Source organism: Furipterus horrens, unplaced genomic scaffold (genome assembly GCF_987537825.1).
Source record: "Furipterus horrens unplaced genomic scaffold, mFurHor1.1.pri manual_scaffold_1, whole genome shotgun sequence".
NCBI lineage: Eukaryota > Metazoa > Chordata > Mammalia > Chiroptera > Furipteridae > Furipterus > Furipterus horrens.
In genome coordinates, this window is record NW_028327171.1 from 83254542 (window position 1) to 83276894 (window position 22353).

The 22353-nt window shown below is 37.4% G+C and overlaps 1 protein-coding gene across 1 annotated transcript in view; it reads right to left on the reverse strand.

The window, feature by feature from the left end:
* The window catches only part of ADGRG7 (adhesion G protein-coupled receptor G7), an 87777-nt gene that overhangs the window by 17311 nt on the left and 48113 nt on the right, over window positions 1-22353 (reverse strand). The window contains exons 9-13 of the mRNA XM_090276088.1: window positions 18273-18436; window positions 17780-17935; window positions 10936-11048; window positions 4906-5255; window positions 2130-2220 (exon numbers count right to left, since the gene is read on the reverse strand). Coding sequence (XP_090132214.1) covers window positions 2130-2220; window positions 4906-5255; window positions 10936-11048; window positions 17780-17935; window positions 18273-18436 — 874 coding nt within the window. The remainder of the gene's footprint in view (window positions 1-2129; window positions 2221-4905; window positions 5256-10935; window positions 11049-17779; window positions 17936-18272; window positions 18437-22353) is intronic.

Sequence of the window (22353 nt, forward strand, 5' to 3'; positions counted from 1 at the left end):
AGACCAGCAATTACCCTTATCTGTATGTCTTGAGCTGTTTGAACTTAGATGATACAATTTCTGGTAGTTATTGTTTGCACAATAGATGAGTGTGTGTGTGTGCAAATGTCTCTAAGATTCCTCAATTACCTAACACCGATGGGGAGATCTGGAAGAGGAATAGGCTTGGATACCCATGGTCCTTAGTTAAGTGTGCCCTAGGAGGGGACTCCTCCTTACCCCCTTTATCCTTTGTACTACTTGGAAAGATAATCATGCAGAACTTGTTTTCACCACAGCCTCTCCCTTTGTTAGCCTTAACAACTCAGATTATGAGAAATAGACTGCTGAGGAGAGAGATGGATCCTATTGTGAGACTAACCCTTGTAGGGCATGGAACAAGATTTCTAGAGTTGAGATTGGAGAGTCATACAGCCGAGGTGCAACTGACAAACAGCTATGGACCTGAGGTCTGGAGAGCAGCATAAGTGGACCTCAGTGGAACTCCTTGGTGATCTTTCCGTGAAGCAGAGCATGAAGACATCTTTAACATGCACAGCACGTAGTTGAATAATCTTCCCCTTCATGCATTATAATTTCTCATGATTAGCCCAACCCTTTAGGAAAGTTTGGAAACAGCCTATATGATGGTGGTGCAGAGAATTGGGGGACAGAGCATTAAGGAGGAACATGGCCTGCGCTGCACCTACCCCTTAATTAGGTCCTTCTTGCAAAGATAGCAGTACATCAGCAGAACTGGGTTAAGGGTTTCAGGTATCAGTGGCAAAACAGGGAGCAGTGGGGGAGAGCATGAGATATTGATAGTCAACTACTGGGAGCATAGCTCAGGGAAAACAAAAAAATCCCTTCTCTTTCTAAGTAAATCCTAAAAGAATGTGACCTTTGATGCCTGTGTATAGGGTGGAACACGGGGGATAAGGGTTCAAGAGGAGGCAGATGTTATACATCCTGTTTTCTCTTCCCAGCTTCTCATATTATTGGTCACCTAGTGTCTTCCCTAACAACTAATATTGTACTCAGGAAAGAATCTGCTCTCAATTATTTATAGCTAAGTATGAATAAATTTAAGAGAGTAGACGTCTTTTTTCTAAAGGCTTTTATAGGAGTAAGTCTAGCCCTGTGCCTCTTTTAGAGTAGAAAGTTAAAAATGCAATTTGAACTGAACTGCCTCTCCCATGAAATACTTGCATTTTATCCTGATCTCTAATTGTGAAATTCAAATTTTAAAACTCATTAAAGGATACTTAACCCTGATTAAACCGAGAAAATAGTGCCTGAAGTGTTTGGTTTCTAAAATCAGACAGTCTCCTATTCTATAGCTGGGCATGATTAGCCCTGAAAATAGGTAATCACCCTAACACCACAGCCTTCCCTTAGATGTAGTTGCACATTTCTAAGAGTATTATTTTGATTTGAGTTGGCCTGGGTCTTAAGGTGGAATCTGGGGATAAGAATGGTTGGATTATAAAATGAGAAGGAAGGATCAATTAAAGAGTAGTTGTTATTCAATATCAGAAACACATGTAAAAAGTTTAGCCCAGCTTTCTTCTCTTCTTTTCCACATAAAAAGCAACACCATACAGTCAGGTACTTCCATTATTAACAGTTAGTTAGTTATTCATGCTGGAGTCACAGGGAGAATGTGTTATATGTAGAAAATCATCATGAACTATTCATTATAATCATATAAACATAGAATTGGCTCATAAGCATGGATAACGCTCTTCAAGTTATAAAATGTTTTCACATTTGTTTGAGCGCTCACAGTAATGCCTGACCAGGTATTACTATTACTGTTATCCCCACTAACTAGATGAGAAAACTAAAATAAACCATTACTAAGTATTATATCCTATAATTTTTCAGGCTTAATAAAATTTCAGTCTAACAAAAGAAAGTTCGAATATATAAATTTAGAAGGTAAATACTATCTTTACCAAACAATTTATTGTAGGAAATTTTCATATCACCACATTTAAAGTATATTGTTTTCTTTGAAAATTTGAATCACCCACTTGGAATATGATCATTATAAAGTGAGATGCATATATACAGCGACACTTGGGCTCAACATTATGAATACTTATACTGGTATCAAAAAATGAACATTTAAGAAAATATAAACTCACATTTCTTCTTGCCGGTAGAATAACTCCCAGTCTGAACCATTCTGAGAAAAAATAATTCCCACTGTCATAGCCACCACAACAGCTGGGACTCCTGCGTGATAAAGAGAGACATAGAATTAATAATTTACCCAAGACTGGGATTAATTATAAAAGACCATGAATGAATTATACAACTAACCCTTTTCAGAATGTATTGCTCTTTCCACTATGGACAACATACTAAATGAACCTACAGATCTAGGTTAACAGTTTTCAAATTATTTTCTTATAGAGTCGCTCTAGTTTTCTTTCTTGCAACATTTCTTTAAAGTAGCTATAAACAGCAAAGTAGTGGGATACAAAACCAATACTCAGAAATCAATGGCATTTTTATATACCAATAATGTCTATCAGAAAGAGAAGCTAAGAAAACAATTTCATTTACAATTTCAACAACAACAACAAAAAATAAGGTACCTAGGAATAAATTTAACCATGAGGTAAAAGACCTGTTCTTGGAAAACTATAGAACACTGAAAGAAGAAATTGAAGAAGATACAATAAGTGGAAGCACATACCGTGTTCATGGATTGGAAGAATTAACATCATTAAAATGTACATAGTACCCAAAGCAATCTACAGATTAAAGCAATTTTATTAAAACACCAATGACAAATTTCACAGATCTAGAACAAATATTCCAAAAATTTATATGGAACTAAAGAGACCCTGAATAGCTGCAGCAATCTTGAGAAAGAAGAATAAAGTTGGAGGGATCACAATATCTGATATCAAACTATACTACAAGGCCACTGTACTCAAAACAGTCTGGTATTGGCATAAGAACAGACACACAAATCAAGGGAACAAAATGGAGAACCAGAAATAAATCCACACTTTTATGATAAATTAATATTTGACAAAGGGGGCAAGAGCATATAATGGAGTAAAGACAATCTCTTCAATATATGGTGTTGGAAAAATCAGACAGGTAAATGCAGAAAAATGAAACTAGACCACCAGCTTACACCATTCACCAGAATAAATTCAAAATGGGCAAAAGACTTAAATATAAATCACAATACCATAACAACCCTAGAGAAAAAGATAGTAAAATTTCAGATATCTCATGTAGCATTATTTTTGCCAATATATCTTTTAGGGCAAGGGAAACAAAGGAAAAAATTAACAAATGAGACTACATCAAACCAAAAACCTTCTGCACAGCTAAAGTAATGATCATCAAAATGAAAAGGGAACCCACTCTTTGGGAGAACATATTTGCTAATGATACATCAGACAAGGGTTGAACTCCAAAATATATAAAGAACTTACATGACTCAACATCAGGAAGACAAACAATCCAATTAAAAAATGGGCAAAGAACCTAAATAGACACTTCTGCAAGGAGGACATACAGAGGGCCCATAGACATATGAAAAAATGCTCAACATCACTAGCCACCAGAGAGATGCAAATTAAAACCACAATGAGATATAACCTCACACTTACCAAAATGGCTGTCATTAACGAATCAATGAACAACAAGTGCTGATAAGAATGTGGAGAAAAGAGAACCCTAGTGCACTGTTGGTGGGAATGCAGATTGGTGCAGTCACTTTGGAAAACAGTATGGAATTTCCTCAAAAAATCAAAAATGGAAATGCCTTTTGACCCAGCAGTTCTATTTCTGGAAATGTATCTTAAGAATCCCAAAACACCAATTCAAAAGAGTATATGCACTTCTATGTTCATTGCAGCATTATTTACAATAGCCAAGATCTGGAAATAGGCTAAGTGCCCATCAGTAGATGAGTGGATAAAAAGCTGTGGTACATTTACACAATGGAATATTACTTGACTGTAAAAAAAAAAAAGAAGGAAACCTTACCCTTTGTGACAGCATGGGTGGAGCTGGAGAGTATTATACTAAGTGAAATAAGCCAGTCAGAGAAATACAAATACCCTATGTTCTCACTTATAAGTGGAATCTAATGAACAAAATAAACTAACGAGCAAAACAGAATCAGAGGCATAGAAACATGGAACAGACTGACAGATGTCAGAGGGGAGGGGGATGGTGGGGACTGGCTGAAAAAAGGTGAAGGGATTAGCCAAAGAATATATATGCATGACCCATGGACATGGACAATGGTGTCCGGATTGCCTGAGGGGGTAGGGAGGGGGGTGGATGGAGTAGGGCAAAGGGGGAAAAATTGGGACAATTGTAGTAGCATAAACGATCAATTTTTTTTTTAATAATACTTTTGCTGAGAATCTATCTGACGTTATTACACTCTTTTTTTATATAATTAATTTATTTATTTGTTAGTTTTGTTTATTTATTTATTTATTTTTAGAGAGAGGAGAAAGGAGAAAGAGAGAGAGAGAAACATCACTGTGTGGTTGCCTCTCACTTGTGCCCCCAACTGGGGACCTGACATGCAACCTAGTAATGTGCCCTGACTGGGAATCAAATATTTTTTAATTTTTTAAAATAAAATTCTGTGGCACACCAAAAATACAAACAAAGAAAGTAGCTAGAAAGTTTTGCAAATTGATAGAGACATTGAAGGAAACGAACATCTTGGAGTTCAGCATCTAGTAGAGCTGCCTTGATCCATCTGCATCCATAGGAGTATGAGCTACTAGGCAGAAGGCGCTTATACTGACTTCTGGATTGTTCACCTCCCTCGCCTCAAGGCCTTGGACTATTAGGCCTTCAATAAGCATTTGTTTAAATTAAATGATTTCCACAAAATTAAATTCCTGAGTAAGTAGAGAAGCAAGCACTTACCCCATCCGATTAAGGAGATGAAAAGAATGAAGCGTTGAGGGAGAGGCTTCATGGTCCTGATCAGGAGGTAATAGAGCTGTGCAGCACTGAGTCCAGTCCAGGTAAATGTCACTAGCAGAAAATAGTGCAGCAGGACAGCAGTCACCGTGCACATGGGATTTACAGGGTCCACGGTGTCTCCTTTGGGCTTTTCGTTACTATTAGAATCAGTACTGGTTCTATTTTGGATGTCATTTGTATTTAAGTTCTTATTGGAGTTTTCAATTCCAAACACAAAGAGGAGGTTGAAAATCAACATTGATGTGCACATACTGACCAACACCCAGGTTACTGAGGTTTTTCTCACTCTCCTGAATATAAATAAGTAAATATAATTAAACAAATAAACAAAATAACTGCAAAACATAAACTCCAGTGAAGTTGTGAGGGGACAAAGTATATTATTATCCAGCGTAAATCCAGCTCATTGCCTGTGGGCCAGCTGGTAAATCTACCTTCCCAACACCACCAGAAAATCATACTCCTCTCTTCCGTCATTTCCATAAGGAAGTGAGTTAGAGAAAAGAGGCTGATACATTTTTTCTTGAAACTGTTCTAATGAAAGGTAATAGCTACTCTCCAGATGGCCCCCAATGAATTCTACTTCCCAATATTTGTGCCCTGTGTATTCACCTCTTAGGGCTGGCCTGTGACTTTGTAAAATTTTTTTTACATGTAGGTTTATTGAGGGAAGGGAGGGAAAGGGGTTAGAGCAGCGGTTCTCAACCTATGGGTCGCGACCCCTTTGGCGGTCGAACGACCCTTTCACAGGGGTCGCCTAAGACCATCAGAAAACACATAAATAATTACATACTGTTTTTGTGATTAATCACTATGCTTTAATTATGTTCAATTTGTAACAATGAAAATACATCCTGCATATCAGATATTTACATTACAATTCATAACAGTAGCAAAATTACAGTTATGAAGTAGCAACAAAAATAATTCTATGTTTGGGGGTCACCACAACATGATGAACTGTATTAAAGGGTCGTGGCATTAGGAAGGTTGAGAACCGCTGAGTTAGAGGGAAGAGAGAAACTCCCAGTCCACCTTGAGGGCCCATAGGAGCAAGAGAAGGGGAAAAGGAGGGAAGGGGAAGTGGAGACTCCTGGTTGCCCAGAAGGGCCTGTGGGAATTGCCCCCTATATCCTGTGACTTGTTTTAACTAACAGAATGCAGCAGAGGGCATAGAAGGTAGGGCCAACTTATCCATTAGACACAGTAGTGCTTAGGGCCCATGATACTTTTATGGCCCCAGCAATGTTTTAACTCACAAGTTTTCCCTTTTGTGCTCCTGGGAGTTCTGAGCTAACATGTAAGGAAGTCCAGCTACCCTGCAAAAGAACCTTAAGGAGATGCTCTGAGAATATGTGGAAAGACCACTGTTGCATCATCCCAGCAAAGCCTACAGATGACTCCAAGCCCAGCCACCATGTGACTGCGGTCTCATGGGAGACCCTAAGGGAGACCTTCACAGGAACCATCCAGCCAAGCTCAGTCAAGCTGCAGAATCATTAGCTAAAATAAATTGTTGTTTTGAGACACTAAATTTTAGAGCAGCTTTTTTTATGCTGCAATAGACCATAACTTCTCTAGATTTACAAGCACATACAAAGGCTATCAATAAGAAAGTTTCTAAAAGGATTTTTCAAGTTTTCAAAATAGAAAACTATTGCATATTAGTAGATGAACCCATGTTCAAGTGTATAGAAAAAGTCTCTTGAGTTTTTAAAAGTATTTTATTTTAAAATTCATGTACAAATTTTAAAAGAATAAGGCCTGATATAATTTTAACTAACTTTATAATTTTAAGTAATATTAAACTTACTACTTTTAAACCAACAAAAAGATATAAGGTTTAGCTTACATTGCATTAGGAGGATCCCATAAACATTTTAAATTCAGTAAAAATATTTAAAATTTGTTTAGCAGCCTATTGCTACTAATGATATTCTTCAAATTTGAATAGACTTATGATTACTATCTCTGTAAATGACTTGTATGCAACAAAGTTTCACATGTGTCTTTTCTGTAAGACATCTCAGGGCCCTTTTTCCATGGAGTATCTCCCAAGGACAAGAGTTCCAAGGACCACACTTTGGGAAATACTGGTTGATAGTCAACTCATCGAGATGGTCTGAATGAGTCTTTTAATCTCAAGCATGCCCAGGCACTGTCCCTTCATTGGAAGATACAGTTCTGAATATAGAGGCAAGTGTTCTTTAAAATGCTTTTTTTTTCCCTTCTTCTCATATTTACTAAGATTTCACTAGAAAAGCCCTTTCTCGTTTTGTCTTCAGGCTGGGGTTGTTTAGCAGTAGTCTTCAGAAGACAGTGAGATGAGAGAGATAAAGAGCTGGGGAGAGGGGGAGAGAGAGAGATCTGCAGTGGCACATACGTGTATTTGAGATTGGCACAGAATTCAAGAATTCCCTTAAAATTGATCTCAGATATGAGATTTGACATGCTTTTTACTGTGTATGTAATGTTTTCCTTAATGTTTAAAGGCAGATATATCCTTAAATCAGTTCTAATGACGTTGTAGTTCTCTGTAGACTGTGTTATACAGTCCTATATTAATGAAAGTTATAAGTTATAAAATCTTCATTAACTACCATCTAAATCCTTCTAGATTTTTCAGACTACAAAGCCTCTTAGAATAATAATTTCCTAAGTTTATTATTGTGCTTAAAGTTCTAATGTCTTCAAGTACCTCTCTATTTTTAATGTCCAAAATTTGATAAGTCTGTTTGCTGATTACACATCCTTTATGATATTATAGCATTCCATCATGATCTTTCTCGGTCTTTGGACTTCCATGCTGAATAAAAAGCTCATATTTAAACAGAACTCTATCCATTCTCTTGACATTTTAGTTGAGATTTAGTTCAGAACTACAGAAAATACTCAAAAGAATCCTTTCATATAAAATAAAGTTACTTTCTAATTTGTCTCCAATTTCAAACATAAGTTATCGTCGTCGTCGGCAGCCGTCCGTCTCGAGAGACGATGGTGTAGCTTCTTAAGAGTCTATCTGCACCGCCGAGAATGGCTGTGCAGTCCGACTCGGGAGTGACACGGTATCTGTCTCCTCCCGTGTTGAATCGACATCTTGCGATGACGCTGAAGCTACAGAGCCTGGGCAGGGTGATATGGAGGGTCTGCTGTTGCCCATGCAGCAGACCCCCCCTCTCTTCGCAGCTGAAGGGTCCAAGGGAAAGACGGAGTCAATACAGCTTGGCTTCAGGTGCGCCGCAGGAGTTGCCGGTGTTGACTACAACGTCAAACCGCCTTAGGGACTCCGGCTCCGGATTTTCTGTCGGGGTTTACTCCCTTAGCCTTTCCCCTGAAGAGGTATGCCGCAAGGCAGCGGAGGTTTTTTGGAGTCAGAGTTTTCCTTCTCTGAAACATAAGTTATAATCCACAGGAAAATAGGCTGTTTTCAAATAGTTTGGCTCTTCTGTATATTATTATGCATACAAATATATAATACATATTATATGTAATAAAAATATACATATTATTCTTATATGGAAACCTGCCCATGAATAAGAAAAACTATTTGATTCAGGATTTTAAAATCAACAAAATTTTGTTTTTATTTCCTGATGAGTTGTTAGTGACATCTATGGCCGTACAATTGTGCTAAGAAACATGTTGACAGAGGATGCAAAAAAAAAGAAAAAGAAAATCTGATTACAATTCAAAGGAGTGAGATTTTAGGCAAAGAAACTAGTTATGTTGCTACTACAATTATCCCCATGGGATCAAATAATTGTTCCAGTTTGGTGATGGTAGAAATACAAATGAAAAGATAAATATAAAAGCTATTTCTTTTTGTATGACAGACTTGTAATTACATGGCATGTGATTTTTCTTCTAGGCGCTTATCACAACTTGTAATTATATATACATTTTCTGTATATATTTGTATAACATTTGTCTTCCCCCGGAGAATGTAAATACCATGAGAGATGGAAGTTTTCCTATATTGTTCATATGTGTGCTTGGTCCATAGTAAGCATTCAATATAAAAATTTTAAATGAATAGTAAGAGACTTGAGTGAGAGAGATAAAAAAGAGGAATGGAAAAGAATACTGGTTCTTTGGAAAAATGGCTGATTCTAAGTATGTGGCAGAGAAAGTTCTGTGCCTGAAAAAAAGAAGTGCTTAAAGACTGATAGGGACAAGATAAAGCAAAATGAAGAAACTCCCTCTGGTCACATTGGAAAGTATACTTTTTACAAAGGAATATAGTAATTAAATACAGCATGACAGGCTAGAAAATTATTATTTTCAACCACCAATGTAATAATATATTTCAGTAAGGATACCAAAACCACTGAGTGAAAGTAGGGAACAGGATTGTCACATAGTCTCAGAACATTACCCCATAGTTTACCTATTATTTACAAAGGGACAAAATGAACCTTCACAATGTAGACATCTTTCTGACACGACTTTAAACAAGGAATCAAACTTAACCAATAATGGGCTAAACTGACATCCATGTACATACATAATCATTTAGGATTCTCATTAAAAAATAACTTAACCCGTATTCAATCATGAGGAAAATTTCAGACAAATCTTAAACTATAGAATATTCCACTTCCTAGAAAATAAATGACTGGAATACTTCAAAAGTTTTAATGTCATGAAAGACCAAAACAAGCAAACAAAAAAAGCGAAAGTATTATTCTAAGCTAAAGAAGACTAAACAGACATGACAACTAAATAAATTGAGGTGAAAAACAGCTATAACAGATATTACTGGGACAATTGGAAGAAATTTTAATATGGATTGTATAATAACATGATAACAGTATATGAATGTTAAATTTCTTTGGTTAAATTTCCTGAGTGAGAATAATGGTATTATACCACGTGGGAGAATGCCCTTGTTCTTAGGAGAAATGTGCTCAAAGAGTTTAGAGATGATAGTCATAATGCCTACAACTTATTTTCAGAATTTCAGGAAAGAAATAGAAAAAGAGAGCAACATACTAATAATTGGTGAATATAGGTGAAGGGTATATGGGTGTTCAGTGTTCCTTCAACTTTTCTGTAGGTTTTTTTTTTAAATAAAACTTCAGGAAAAATTTTAAACAGCAATGTCTTTAAAACAAAAAAAAAAATTGTAACTACGTATCTGAAGGAAAAAGTTGTGAAGGAATTTAATAGAGAGAAATAATTCTGAAGGGAAGATGAATTCACCTTGAGATATTTTGAGTGTGAGATGAGAACCAGGTAGGACTGCCCAATAGACCCATTTATTCCACATATATTCCTCTTCTATGAGCCAGGTACCAAACTAATGGCAACAACAAAATCAGAGGTGGTCTCTGTCCTCATAAATTTTCACGCAATGGGGTAAACAATACACAAGTAAACTAAAAATAATCAGGCTTACATTTCCAGATTATAAAAAATGTAGCATAGAACAAAATATAACTAGTGTTATATAAAACTGAACCTTGAGAGAGGAGGCCAAGGTGGAGAGAAATATATATTTATAGGTAATTTTTAATAGATTTTTTAAACTATGGAATTCAAAAATTTTTTTAAATTTCATCACTTGAAAACTTAATATATTTTTAAATTACTTTTATTTCCCAAAACTTTGCTGCTTAGCAATATTTCTTTCTTTTATAAATGCAAATTGGGAATTATGCTTCTATTCAACAAAAAGGAATTGTAGCATTACTGAACTACCAGATCATGTGAATTTTACATGATAAACTTTTAATTAGATGGTATGTAATTTTCTTTTAAAGCATTTACCACAATTTGTAATCATATACTTACTTGTGTGTATTTCCTAGCCTTTCCAGGCCTGAGTGTCTTCTTCTGTAAAAATGAATGTGTTGAACTAAATCTGATTTCCCTTCTAGTTTTGAGAAACTATACGCTGATGAGAATATGCTTAGAGGAAATAAAAGGATAATCATTTCTCTAATGAGAAGAGCCAGCTTTGCTTCTTACCTGGTGACAATCTGAAATATAATTGTGAGAACCAGACCAGTAATGGACAGCGCACATCCAACTGTGGATAATACATGTAGTGGTGCAGGATATTTATAGTTCTTTTTGAAACTCTGGAAAATAAGTCAAAACTAATAATTTTAAAAAAACATTTATGAAATGTCTGTGAACATCAACATCTTGAAAAGTTACATTGGTCAAAATAACCAGATAGGAAATAAATTAACCCCTTACTGCTAAGCAGTTTATATGAAATGTCAGGGCTTGAGAACAATTATTTAACTACTTCAGTTAGGGAAAACAAGTATACTATTCCTCAATATCCAAAATCAAAGTTGTTTGAATTAGATATAAATTAGCTAGAGTTGCTTCACTTATCCATTACATTATTTTTGTGTAACTATAGCCAAAATGAAGTCAGCATATCTAAGCTAATGTTCTCTCTAAAAATGAAGTTGCAGAAATATCTTTAAGGATATGGGAAGATGTTCAAATGACCCTATCATTTTTTAAAGGTCTAATTTTTGTGTAATATATCTCTGTCTATCCCAGTATTTTAGTATATGTATTCATTAAAAAGTATATTTCATGTAAACATGTAGTCTTAGGAATCTAGAGAGGTGATAATAATAGTCACTGGGTGGGTAGAATATATTTATAATTATTCTGTTTTTGGTTTTGTTTTTGTATATTTTATTGATTATGCTGTTACAGTTGTCCCAATCTCTTTTCCTTTGCTCCCCTCTGCCCAGCATACCCCCTCCCTCCAGCAATCCTACCCCCACTAGTTCATGTCCATGAGCCATGTGTATAAGTTCTTTGACTTCACTCTTTTCTGTCCTATTTTTAACATCCCTCCGTCTATTCTGCACCCTTCTACTATGCTTCTTAATTCCTGCATTATTCCCCTCTTCCTTCTTACTCCTCCCAGCTGACACCCCTCCACATGTTTCCCATACCTATGATTCGGTTCCCACTGTGGTTGTCTACTTAGTTTGTTTTTGTTCTTATTTTTTAGATTATGTTGTTGATAGTTGTGCGTTTATTGTCATTTTATGTTTGAAATTTTGATCTTTTAAAAAAATAAGTCCCTTTAACATTTCGTATAATAATGGCTTTACCTTGTCTGAGAAGCACTTTATCTGCCCTTCCATTCTAAATGATAGCTTTGCTGGATAGAATAATCCTGGTTGTAGGTCCTTGCTTTTCATCATTTTTAATATTTCTTGCCAGTCCCTTCTTGCCTGCAAAGTTTCTTTTAAAAAATGAGATGATAGCTTATAGGTATTCCTTTATAGGTAACTTTCTTCTTTTTTCTTGCAGTTTTTAAGATTCTCTCTTCATCTTTAACCTTTAGCATTTTAATTATGATGTGTTTTGGTGTGGTCTTCTTTGGGTCTAGTTTGTTTGGGACTCTGCTTCCTGGACTTGTATGTCTATTTCCTTCACCAAATTAGGGAAGTTTTGCTTCATCACTTTTTCACGTAAGTTTTCAATTTCTTGCTCTTCCTGTTCTCCTTTTGGCACCCCTATGATTTGGATGTTGGCACATTTAATGTTGTCCCAGAGGTTCCTAAGCCTCTCCTCATTTTTTTTTGAATTATTTTTTTCTCCTTCTGTAGTGGCTGTCTATTTCTTCCTTATATTCCAATTAATTGATTTGAACCTTGGTTTCCTTTCTTTCACCACTGGTTTTGTGTGGATTTTCCCTTGTTTTATTTAGCATAGCTTTCATTTCTTCCTTTATGTGTTTGTCATATTTAATCTTGTCTGTCAAGTTTGTGAGCACCGTTATCACCAGTGTTTTGAACTCTCCATCTGTTAGGTTGGCTATCTCCTCATCTACTCATTTCTCCCACTGGAACCTTGATCTGCCCTCTGGGCCATACTTCTCTGTCTCTTCATCTTGACAGCTTTCTGTGTTTGCCTCTGTGTCTTAGGTAGAGCTGTTGCACGTGTTGTGTTTAAGGGGCAGAGCCCTAGGTATTCATCAATGCTGGTGACCCATTTCTCACATTGTGGCACTGTATGTTGGGGAGGGGTCTGAGAGGAAACAATGCCGCTTACCCCACACTCGCCCCTTTTCCACACACTCCTCCCACTTCCTGGTCTAAACAAGTTGACTCAGATGAGAGACCAGCAGTTTCTTCCTCTGCCCCAACCCCCACTGGTTTTCACAGTCAGAAGTAATGTGACTCTATTTTCCTCAGTGCTGGAACCGTGAGCTGTGTGGTCTGGTCTGAGGCTGGGATCGCTTCCCAGGTTTAAAGTGTATGACTGTGCTTTTGCTGCACTACAGGCCTGTGCCACTGCTGCCACCCCCACCTCTGCTGCCAGCTGCTGCTGCCTACCACAGCCCCACAGCTTCCGACACCCTGCTGTACCTGCCACACCGCACCATGTTCTCTCAGCCCTGGTTCCACTCCTCCTACCTGTCTGGCTGAGTGTTTTTTCTTTATTTCTTAATTTGTTGAACTTCTATGTAGTTCAGTTTTCTGGACCTTCTGGGTTTTTTTAGTTTTTAGGTGCTTGTAAATTTCTTCTTAGTTGTGAGGGAGATGCAGTGTGTCAACCTACACCTCCATTTTGGCCAGAAGTTCTATATAATTATTCTTGCTTGTCTGTACTTCCTAATTTGTTTAATCGTTAAAATTTAAAAAGTCCTATATGCTTATTAATAAAATATGAAAGTAATGTAGAAGCATAATTTTAAAAGCATGTTTCTCTTTACTGTCAGCTACCCCACATCATACCCTACCTCTTGAAATTCAGTCTCTTCTCCAGAGGTGACCTTTTTTTAATGTGCTTAAAAATATTGTCTATGTCTCTTGCACAAATACATAGGGGGCTGGTAATATAACAGAATTTTTCTTGAATTGTTATTTAAGATCTCATAAAAATTTCCATAACAGTATATTTTTTTCGGTAGATAAACTTTCATACTTTCTGCAATGAGTATGTACTCCTTTTGTAGAAATAAATATAAAATAAACTTCATTTAAAATAATAAAACAAAAATTTCATGATGACAAAGAATCATAGAATACATAGATCTGTAGAATGTAGAAATCACCTAGTCACTCAGAGCCTACCTGATCTTACTTTACATACAGTTCTAATCAGCCTTTTAAAAAGTTTTGCAACCAAAAAATAATTGTTAATGTGAGTAGGTAGTCACTGAGGCAGATTCAGATATTAGTGAAAAGAAATAGCTGAAAGCCTGACCTCAAAAAAGGAGAAAAACAATTATGACAATGTACTCTGTATCATTTACTATGTATAGCAGTCTGAGCTTACTACAGCTATTCAATGACACTAATGACCTTAAGGTAGCAAAAAAGTTAAAATTTTATCTTCATTATGTTCTGATTGAGAAAGCAGATCTCTGTGTAATACAAGATAGAAAATAGACAGATCATGTATCATAGAAATCACACCTGTAACCTATATGACTTTATGAACCAGTGACACCCCAACAGATTTTAAAAATAAAATAAAATAAAATGGGGCTTAGTTAAACACAGCTCTCTCTTCACACAACCATATCAAAATTACAACTAAACTACAGAACATCAATCATTCAGAACTTCCAGAAATAAGCTGAATGGAAGTACTACAACTACAGAATTAAAAAAGAAACCACATTAAGACTGGTAGGAGTGGTGAAGATGCAGAATGAGCTGGTCCTACAGCCACATGTGGCTGATAAACATCGAGAGGAATAGTTTGGAGCAAGTGGTGCCAGCCCCACACCAGCCCCCACACAGGGTTTCAGTGCCAGGAGGATCAGTCCTCATAATTCCCACTGTAAAAACCAGCAGGGATTTAGGCTATGGAAGATAGAAACTTCTGGAGTCCCAGGAGGTTCCTCTTAAAGGGCCTGCACATGGACTGACTTACACCCACTCCCTCTGAGCTTCAGCATGGGGACATCAGCTTGAAAGTAGGCTGAGACTTACAGGGAGGAACTGAATTGTTTGGCATCAAGGCAAGATCTAGGGGGCAGCTTTATCCCAGACAGAAATACTGGCAGAAGCCATTGTTCCTTTTTGAGCCATGCCCCTACAAATCCAGCAGGTAGGCGCCTTATCTGAGACTCCATCAACCTGGCTCACACTGCTTGCCCCACCCCAGTGATTCCCTGGGGCCCTGCTGCACCGAACTTTGGGCCCTCCCAAGCTGTTTCTAGTGGCTTTTCCCTATCAATGGCTTGTGTGGTTCCTGCTTCAGATTTTCCTAAGTTCTCTCAAGCAAGCAGCCTCAGCCTCAGCAAGGCCTTACCTCTCACTAAGTGGCCCCAGGCCCAGCACTAGCAGCAGCAGGCCTTGGTTCACAGTTTTGCCTGGCCTGGCTGCCTCCAAGCCCAGCACAAGTAGCAGCCATCTGCAGATCACTTTGTAGATTATGCTGGGTGGTCCCTGATGGAACACAGGCAGTAACTGACTTTGAATGTGCCAAAAGCAATCAAGACTTAACTACAACAGGAGGGTATACTCAACCCACACAGTAAGTGCACCTTAAGTACACAGCTTGGGTGACAGGGAAGGCTGTGCCACTAGACCCTACAGGACACCTGTGACATTAGGCCACTCTGAAAAGCCTGGGAGATATAGCAGCTCTGCCTAATACATAAAAACAAACACAGAGAGGCTGCCAAAATGGGGATACAAAGAAACATGGCCCAAATGAAATAATAGAGCAAAACTCCAGGAAAAGAACTAAACAAAATGGAGACAAGCACTTTACTAGATGCAAAGTTCAAAACACTGGCTATAAGGATGCACCATGAACTTAGTGAGAACTTAAACAGCATAAAAAGATCCAGTCAGAAATGAAGTATACACTAATTGAAATAAAGAACAATTTACAGTGAATCAATAGTAGAGTGGATGAAACCAAGAATCAAATCAGCAATTTGAAATATAAGGAAGCACAAAACACACAGTCAGAACAGCAAGAAAAAAGAATCCAACAAAAATGAGGATAGTGTAAGGAGCCTTGGGGACAAATTCAAGTGTACCAACATTTGCATCATGGGGGTGCCAGAAGGAGAATAGAGAGAGCAAGAAATTGGAAACCTATTTGAAAAAATGACAGAAAACTTCCTTAGTTGGATGAAGGACATAGACACACAAGTTCAGGAAGTGCCGAGTCCCAAACAAGATGAACCCAAAGAGGCCCACACCAAGACACATCATAATTAAAATGCCAAAGTTTAAAGACGAAGCAAGAATCTTAAAAGTAACAAGAGAAAAGAAGTTAGTTACCTACAGGGGTATTCCCTTAAGACTGTCAGCTGATTTCTCAAAAGAAACTTTGCAGTCTAGAAGGGATCGGCAAGAAATATTCAAAGTGATGAAAAGCAAAGACCTACAACAAAGATTATTCTACCCAGCAAAGTTATCATTTAGAATCGAAGGACAGATAAAGAGTTTCCAAGACAAGAAAAAGGCTAAAGGAGTTTATCACCACCAAACCATTATTATATGAAATGTTAAAGGGACTTCTTTAAGAAAAAGAAGAAGAAAAAAAGATTAAAAATATGAACAATAAAGTGTCAATAAATACATATAGATCAAGAATGGAAATAAAAAACAAAATAAATGAGCAGGTAGAACAGAAACAGAACCATAGATACAGAGAATGTTTCAATGCTTGCCTGAAGGGAGGGAGGTCTGAGGAATTGAGCAAAAAAGGTAAGAGGTTTAAGAAGTACAAATTGATTGTTACAGAATAGTCATGGGGATATTTACATCATAGGGAAAAGAGTAGCCAAAAAGCATATATGACATGGACAATGATATGGGGATTGCCTGAGGGAACTGGAGGGGACAGGGGTGGTCACGGCATAGGGCGAAAAATTGGGACAAATGTAATAACTTAAAAAATAAAATATATTTTAAATTTAAAAAAAGAAAATGAACCATCAAAATCAACTAAGATTTAATAATTAAGGTAAGAAAACTATAGTTACCTCAAAAAATATTTTAAAAGTATTTGATATTCTATGTTGTCCCTGTATGTTCTGACCCCATTGGCTTCCCAAATATGGCTACATCATAGCTACTGGGGAATGAGAACATCTGCTTCTCTTTTAGAGATTCACAGCATTAATAATCCCTTAAGAATAATACGACACTCATTTTATTGTGCATGAATACATTCCATCAAGTTTAAAAACTAACCATTTTGGTTTTACCAAAATAATAGGTTTTTGAAAATGGAACAAACAGAAGCCCCTCTTCTTAAAAGGACCAGCCCAAGAACTTTCAGAGGTGCATTACAGTTGCACACCGGAGTTCATTGTTATCAGTACTTGTGCAAGAAAACTTTGGAGTTAAAAGATTTAAGAAATACATACAGGAATTATGGGACAAATTGAATGAATTCAAGAGATAAACTTCTAGGATAAACTTAGTAACTTAGATGATTACATGGAAAAAACTATGGGTAACTGATTTAAACTGCTCCCCACCACAGCTAAGTGTGTATTGAACCTATATCCAACTCTCCTGGATGTAACAATTTCATGCTTCAGAACATGCAAGTTAGTTCAATGGAATCTCTCAGCAACTCTTTTGCACAACAGCTCCCTTTTAATAAATACACAGTGTTGAACTCATTTATCCTGAGACCTCATTGCAAAATAAAACAAAACAAACAAAAAAGCTATTCTATTTACCTTTACCAGCACTTTCCTTTTTAGCCTTATCATTCCATCTCTTTTTTCTATTTAATCTGATTGGAGTAAACCAAACCCCAATGTTATCTCCAATTAGCACATACCAAAATTGTGTGTAAGGAAAATTCTTGTCTGAAAAGAGATTACTATGTACCTGCTTACCATTAATACAGCAAAATTAGTAGTGTGATTGCAGCGGCAGCGGAGGAATTCACCATCTTCCCCATCTTTGTAGCAGCCATTAGTTTCCCAATCACTTGCTTCAGAATTCCAGAAGACACAAGCATAGGAATGGAGTTTGAATTCTTTTCGGTTATACTGTGAATTGATAAGACAATTGCAATTGATTTTTAATGCTTAATTTGGTAGAAAAAATTTAAAAAGATAAGGTAATCATTTGGAAAATCAGTTAGGTATGTAGTAAGCATAACATCTTCATTATAAATTAGGGAAGGGAAAAGGATATAAAATTCAAATTAGCCAAGTTTGCATTTAGCTAGTCTGACAAAAAATAAGGGTGGGTGGAAGGTTTAAATAAGTACTTTCAAAAAACCTCTCAAAGAATGTTTCTGAAGATTTCTTTTCCCCAAACTATTCCTGCTTTTGTAATCAAGAGTTGGCTGAATTTTTAACTACTGTTAATGGGAAAACTCACCTGTGAACGGAAGGCCATTGCAACAGAAACATTTTGATTACTCCCATTTTCTTTAGTTGTGCCTGAGATAACTTTTTGAGTAAAATTTAATTTAGTTGTAAAGTTTTTTGTTTGGAAGAGCTTGTTGTTTTGATATACTATAAAGCCACATGATCCGGCATTAGCTGTGAGGGGGGAAAAAAGACATGAAAATCAGTAAATGAACCATTGGATAAACAAGAAACAAAGTCTCATGTCAGGGTTGAACTTCACAGCTGCTTAATATTTGAGTAAAGTACAGTAAAATCTGATTTTCTAGTTGAACCTTTACTTAATTGCAGTATGTAATTAACATAAGTTATCTGTGGTTGGCCATTCTACCCACATTAAATTTTTTCCCTGAGGTTCAGATTCCTTACCTTCTAAGTGGGAACAATAATTCCTGCTTAATCCATCTCAGGGAGATATTGCAAAGATTTCATTTTTAAAGTATACATCTTGCTTTCTATACAGCAAGACAGAATGAACATAACTGCGCGTAGGTCAAATCTATTTGCTTCCCCTACTAGTGAGACATGGAACAAGAAAGAGCAAAGGACAAATATTAGGACAGCTATGCCTAACGAGTTGTTTTGTGAGGTTTGTCTCCTGTTCAAAGGGACTGAGCGGGATCAGTTTAGTAAGTCACAGGGCCAGGAATTCAAGGTGTTCATACCACTCTTCTGATGGAGCCAGGTTCTCTCCATCATCTCTTGAACCATTGGTTTTTGCTATTTCATGACAATTACAGGCTTTCCCAAGGCTGGAAGACTGTTGTGACACCTGTCTTCAGGACATTGGAAAAAGTAGCCAGCTGCTCCTCAGAGAGCCTAGAAGGACACGGCCACACCCAAGGGTTTTGCTGTGAGGCTGGCCAGGGTAGTGTTCAAACAGTGCCACATAAGGAATGCCTGCTAACACTTCATACAGCTGTTGGTCATATTTAAAATAACAGGAACACCAAAAATAAGTATACATTTTAACTGAATTAATTTCCTAAACTGTGCTATCTTTTACAAGTGATACACAGAAAACTGAAAGAGTGTCAGTGAGACCAGCCTCCTCAGTCATATGCTCTGAGAAATGGGCAGGCAAGGCCCTGACAGCAGGTCAAATGTCCTCCACAGCCAGCCTTGTTGCCCTAGCCTCCACATGAAAATAATGACATTGGTTTCTAGGACTTTTTCATGGCACATTGAAAATGTTCCTTCTGAACACTAGAGGAGAAAGTTAATCCTAAAAATGCAGTAAGCCTTGTTTATATTTTTATAAAAGAAAGACATGCTTGATATAAAAGTCAAATCCATAGAGGCATATTAATTAAAAAATGGGAGTTCCTGATCACCCCTCTTTTCATTGCTACAGTATTTTGGTCACTTATTATAAAATCACCATTTCACCTAAGTATTCAGATTCACTAGGAGAAATTGTATTTAACACTATGTTATAATTTTAAATAGTCTCCATTTTTCTAGATATAGCTCCTTCACATTTCTTTATTTATATATATTTTTTTGTTTTATCTTGGTCAGATTTTTTAGACGCTTGCGCATTTCATTTGTCTTTTTTTAAAGTATATTTTATTGATTATGTTGTTACAGTAGTTCCAGCTTTTTTCCCCTTTGCTCCCCTCTGCCCAGTATCCCCCTTCCCTTCAGCAATCCCAACCCCCTTAGCTCATGTCCATGGATTGTGCATATAAGTTCTTTGGCTTCACCCTTTCCTATATTATTCTTAACATCCCCCCCCCCCCCGTCTATCTTGAACCAACTGGTTATGCTTTTTAATCCCTGCACCATATCCCCATTTCTCCCCTTCTCCACTCCCCGCTGATAATCCTCCAAATGATCTCCATACCTATGATTCTGTTCCTATTCATGTTTGCTTAGTTGGATTTTGTTTTTATTTTTTACATTCAGTTGTTGATAGTTGTGAGTTTGTTGTCATTTTAGTGTTCATAGTTTTGATCTTCTTTTTCTTAAGTAAGTCCCTTTGACATTTTATATGATAATGGCTTGGTGAGGATGAACTCCTTCAGCTTTGCCTTGTCTGGGAAGCACTTCATCTGCCCTTCCATTCTAAATGATAGCCTTGCTGGATAGAGTAATCCTGGTTGCAGGTTGCCTTTCATCACATTGAATACTGCTTGCCAGTCCCTTCCTGCCTGCAAAGTGTCCTCTGAGAAATCTGCTGATAGTCCTATAGGCAGGGCCCTGTAGGCAACTCTGCACCTCTCTCTTGCTGCTCCCAGGACTCTCTCTTTATCTTTCACCTTTGGTATCTCAATTATGATGCATCCTGGTGTGGTGCCCTCTGGGTCCAGCTTGCCCGGGACCCTTCATGCTTCCCAGGCCTGTACATCCATCTCCTTTGCAAAATTTGGGAAGTTTTCCTCATTTTTCTCAATTCTTGCTTTCTCATTCTGCACTGGTTGACCTTTTTTCTTCCTTATGTTCCAAATCATTGATTTGAGCCCCAGGTTCCTTCCCTTCACCATTGCTTTTGTGTGGATTTTCCTTCATTTCACTTAGCATAGCCTTCACTTCTTCTCTTATGTGTTTGCTATACTCAAGCATATCTGTCAAGCCTGTGAGCATCTTTATCACCAGTGTTTTGAATTCTGCATCTGTTAGGTTGTCTATTTCCTCATCTGTGAGGTTTGCTATCTCCTTGTTGCTTAATTCTCCCACTGGAACCATGATCCGTTTCCCCTTTTGGGCCATACTTCTCTGTCTCCTCATTCTGACAGGCTCCCGTGTTTGTTTGCCTTCATGTCCCAGGTAGAGCTGTCGCTCCTGTTATGTTGTAAGGGATGGAGCCTTAGGTACTCATCAGTACAGGGCAACCTGTTTCACCACGTTGTGGCACTGTATGTGGAGGAGGGGTCCAAGAGGGAACAATGCTGCCTGCCCAGCACTCACCCCTTTTCTAGGCACTTCTCCTACTCTGCACTGGACTGGCACCCCTCTAGCTGCTGCCCTGGCCATCGTTGTGGAGGGAGACTCAGCATGTCTATCTATCTACCTCATTTGTCTTTTAATGGAATCAATTTTTCATTTTGTTGATCAAGTCTAGCATTTATTTATATTTTTATTAATTTAAGTCATTGTATTTATTAATCCTTTCCTTCTGGTTTTCTTTATATTTATTCTATTTTTATGCCTCTTTATCTCTCTTTACCTGAATGCTTTGTCTATTTTTTAACAATGTTTTTTATTTTTTAATAAATTTATTAAGGACATACATTTTCCTTTAAATACATCTTGGTCCACATCAAAATTCCATAGAGCCTGTGGTTGGGGGATGGGGGAAGGGAACAGCTTTCAAGATGCCTTTGCATATCTATGGCTGGTAGCTAATGTCTTAGTTATGCAAATAGCTTTGGTTTTTCCAAGGCCCCAAAGACGTGAGAGGGGTTTTGACCACAGAATGGTGAGGAAAGAACACACGGGGCCTGCTCAAGATTCTGAAAATGGTCAGAACTAGCTACCCTTCCCACTACATCACAGGCCATGGTCAGGGATTTAAAAATAAGGCAGCAGCCATTTGCAGAGAGAGCACCACGCGGTTTGCAAGGAGAGAGGGGGAGATCCATGTGGTTTGTAAGGAGGCAGGAGAAGATAATGCAGCTTTAAAAGGGAAAAGAGAACCATGTGTGATACAGTGCAACACAGTACATGTTTTGCTGGATGGTTATACGGAGCCTGATGACATTGTATCCCAGATCCTGAAGGAAAGAGCAGACAGATAAGGGATGGGGAACTATTGGGCATGGTTTGGGTTTATAGCCATTTAGGGAGCAAAGGAAAGGCTGAGTCCCAAGGGAGAACAGGGATCTGAGCAGGAGTGATCACAGCTCCCCCTTTCCCCCAGGTTGGAATATTGTAAATAAAGACCTGTTTTCCTCAACACTAATTGTTGGATCTTATACCAAGGTGCCATGTGAAAGAATCGCCTTTCACTCAGTAACATTCCCATTGCCATTAATTTTTAAGTCATTTTTAATTTGCACTTTAATTTCTTTTCTACCAATGCTGCTTTAAAAATTCTAATTGGATAAATT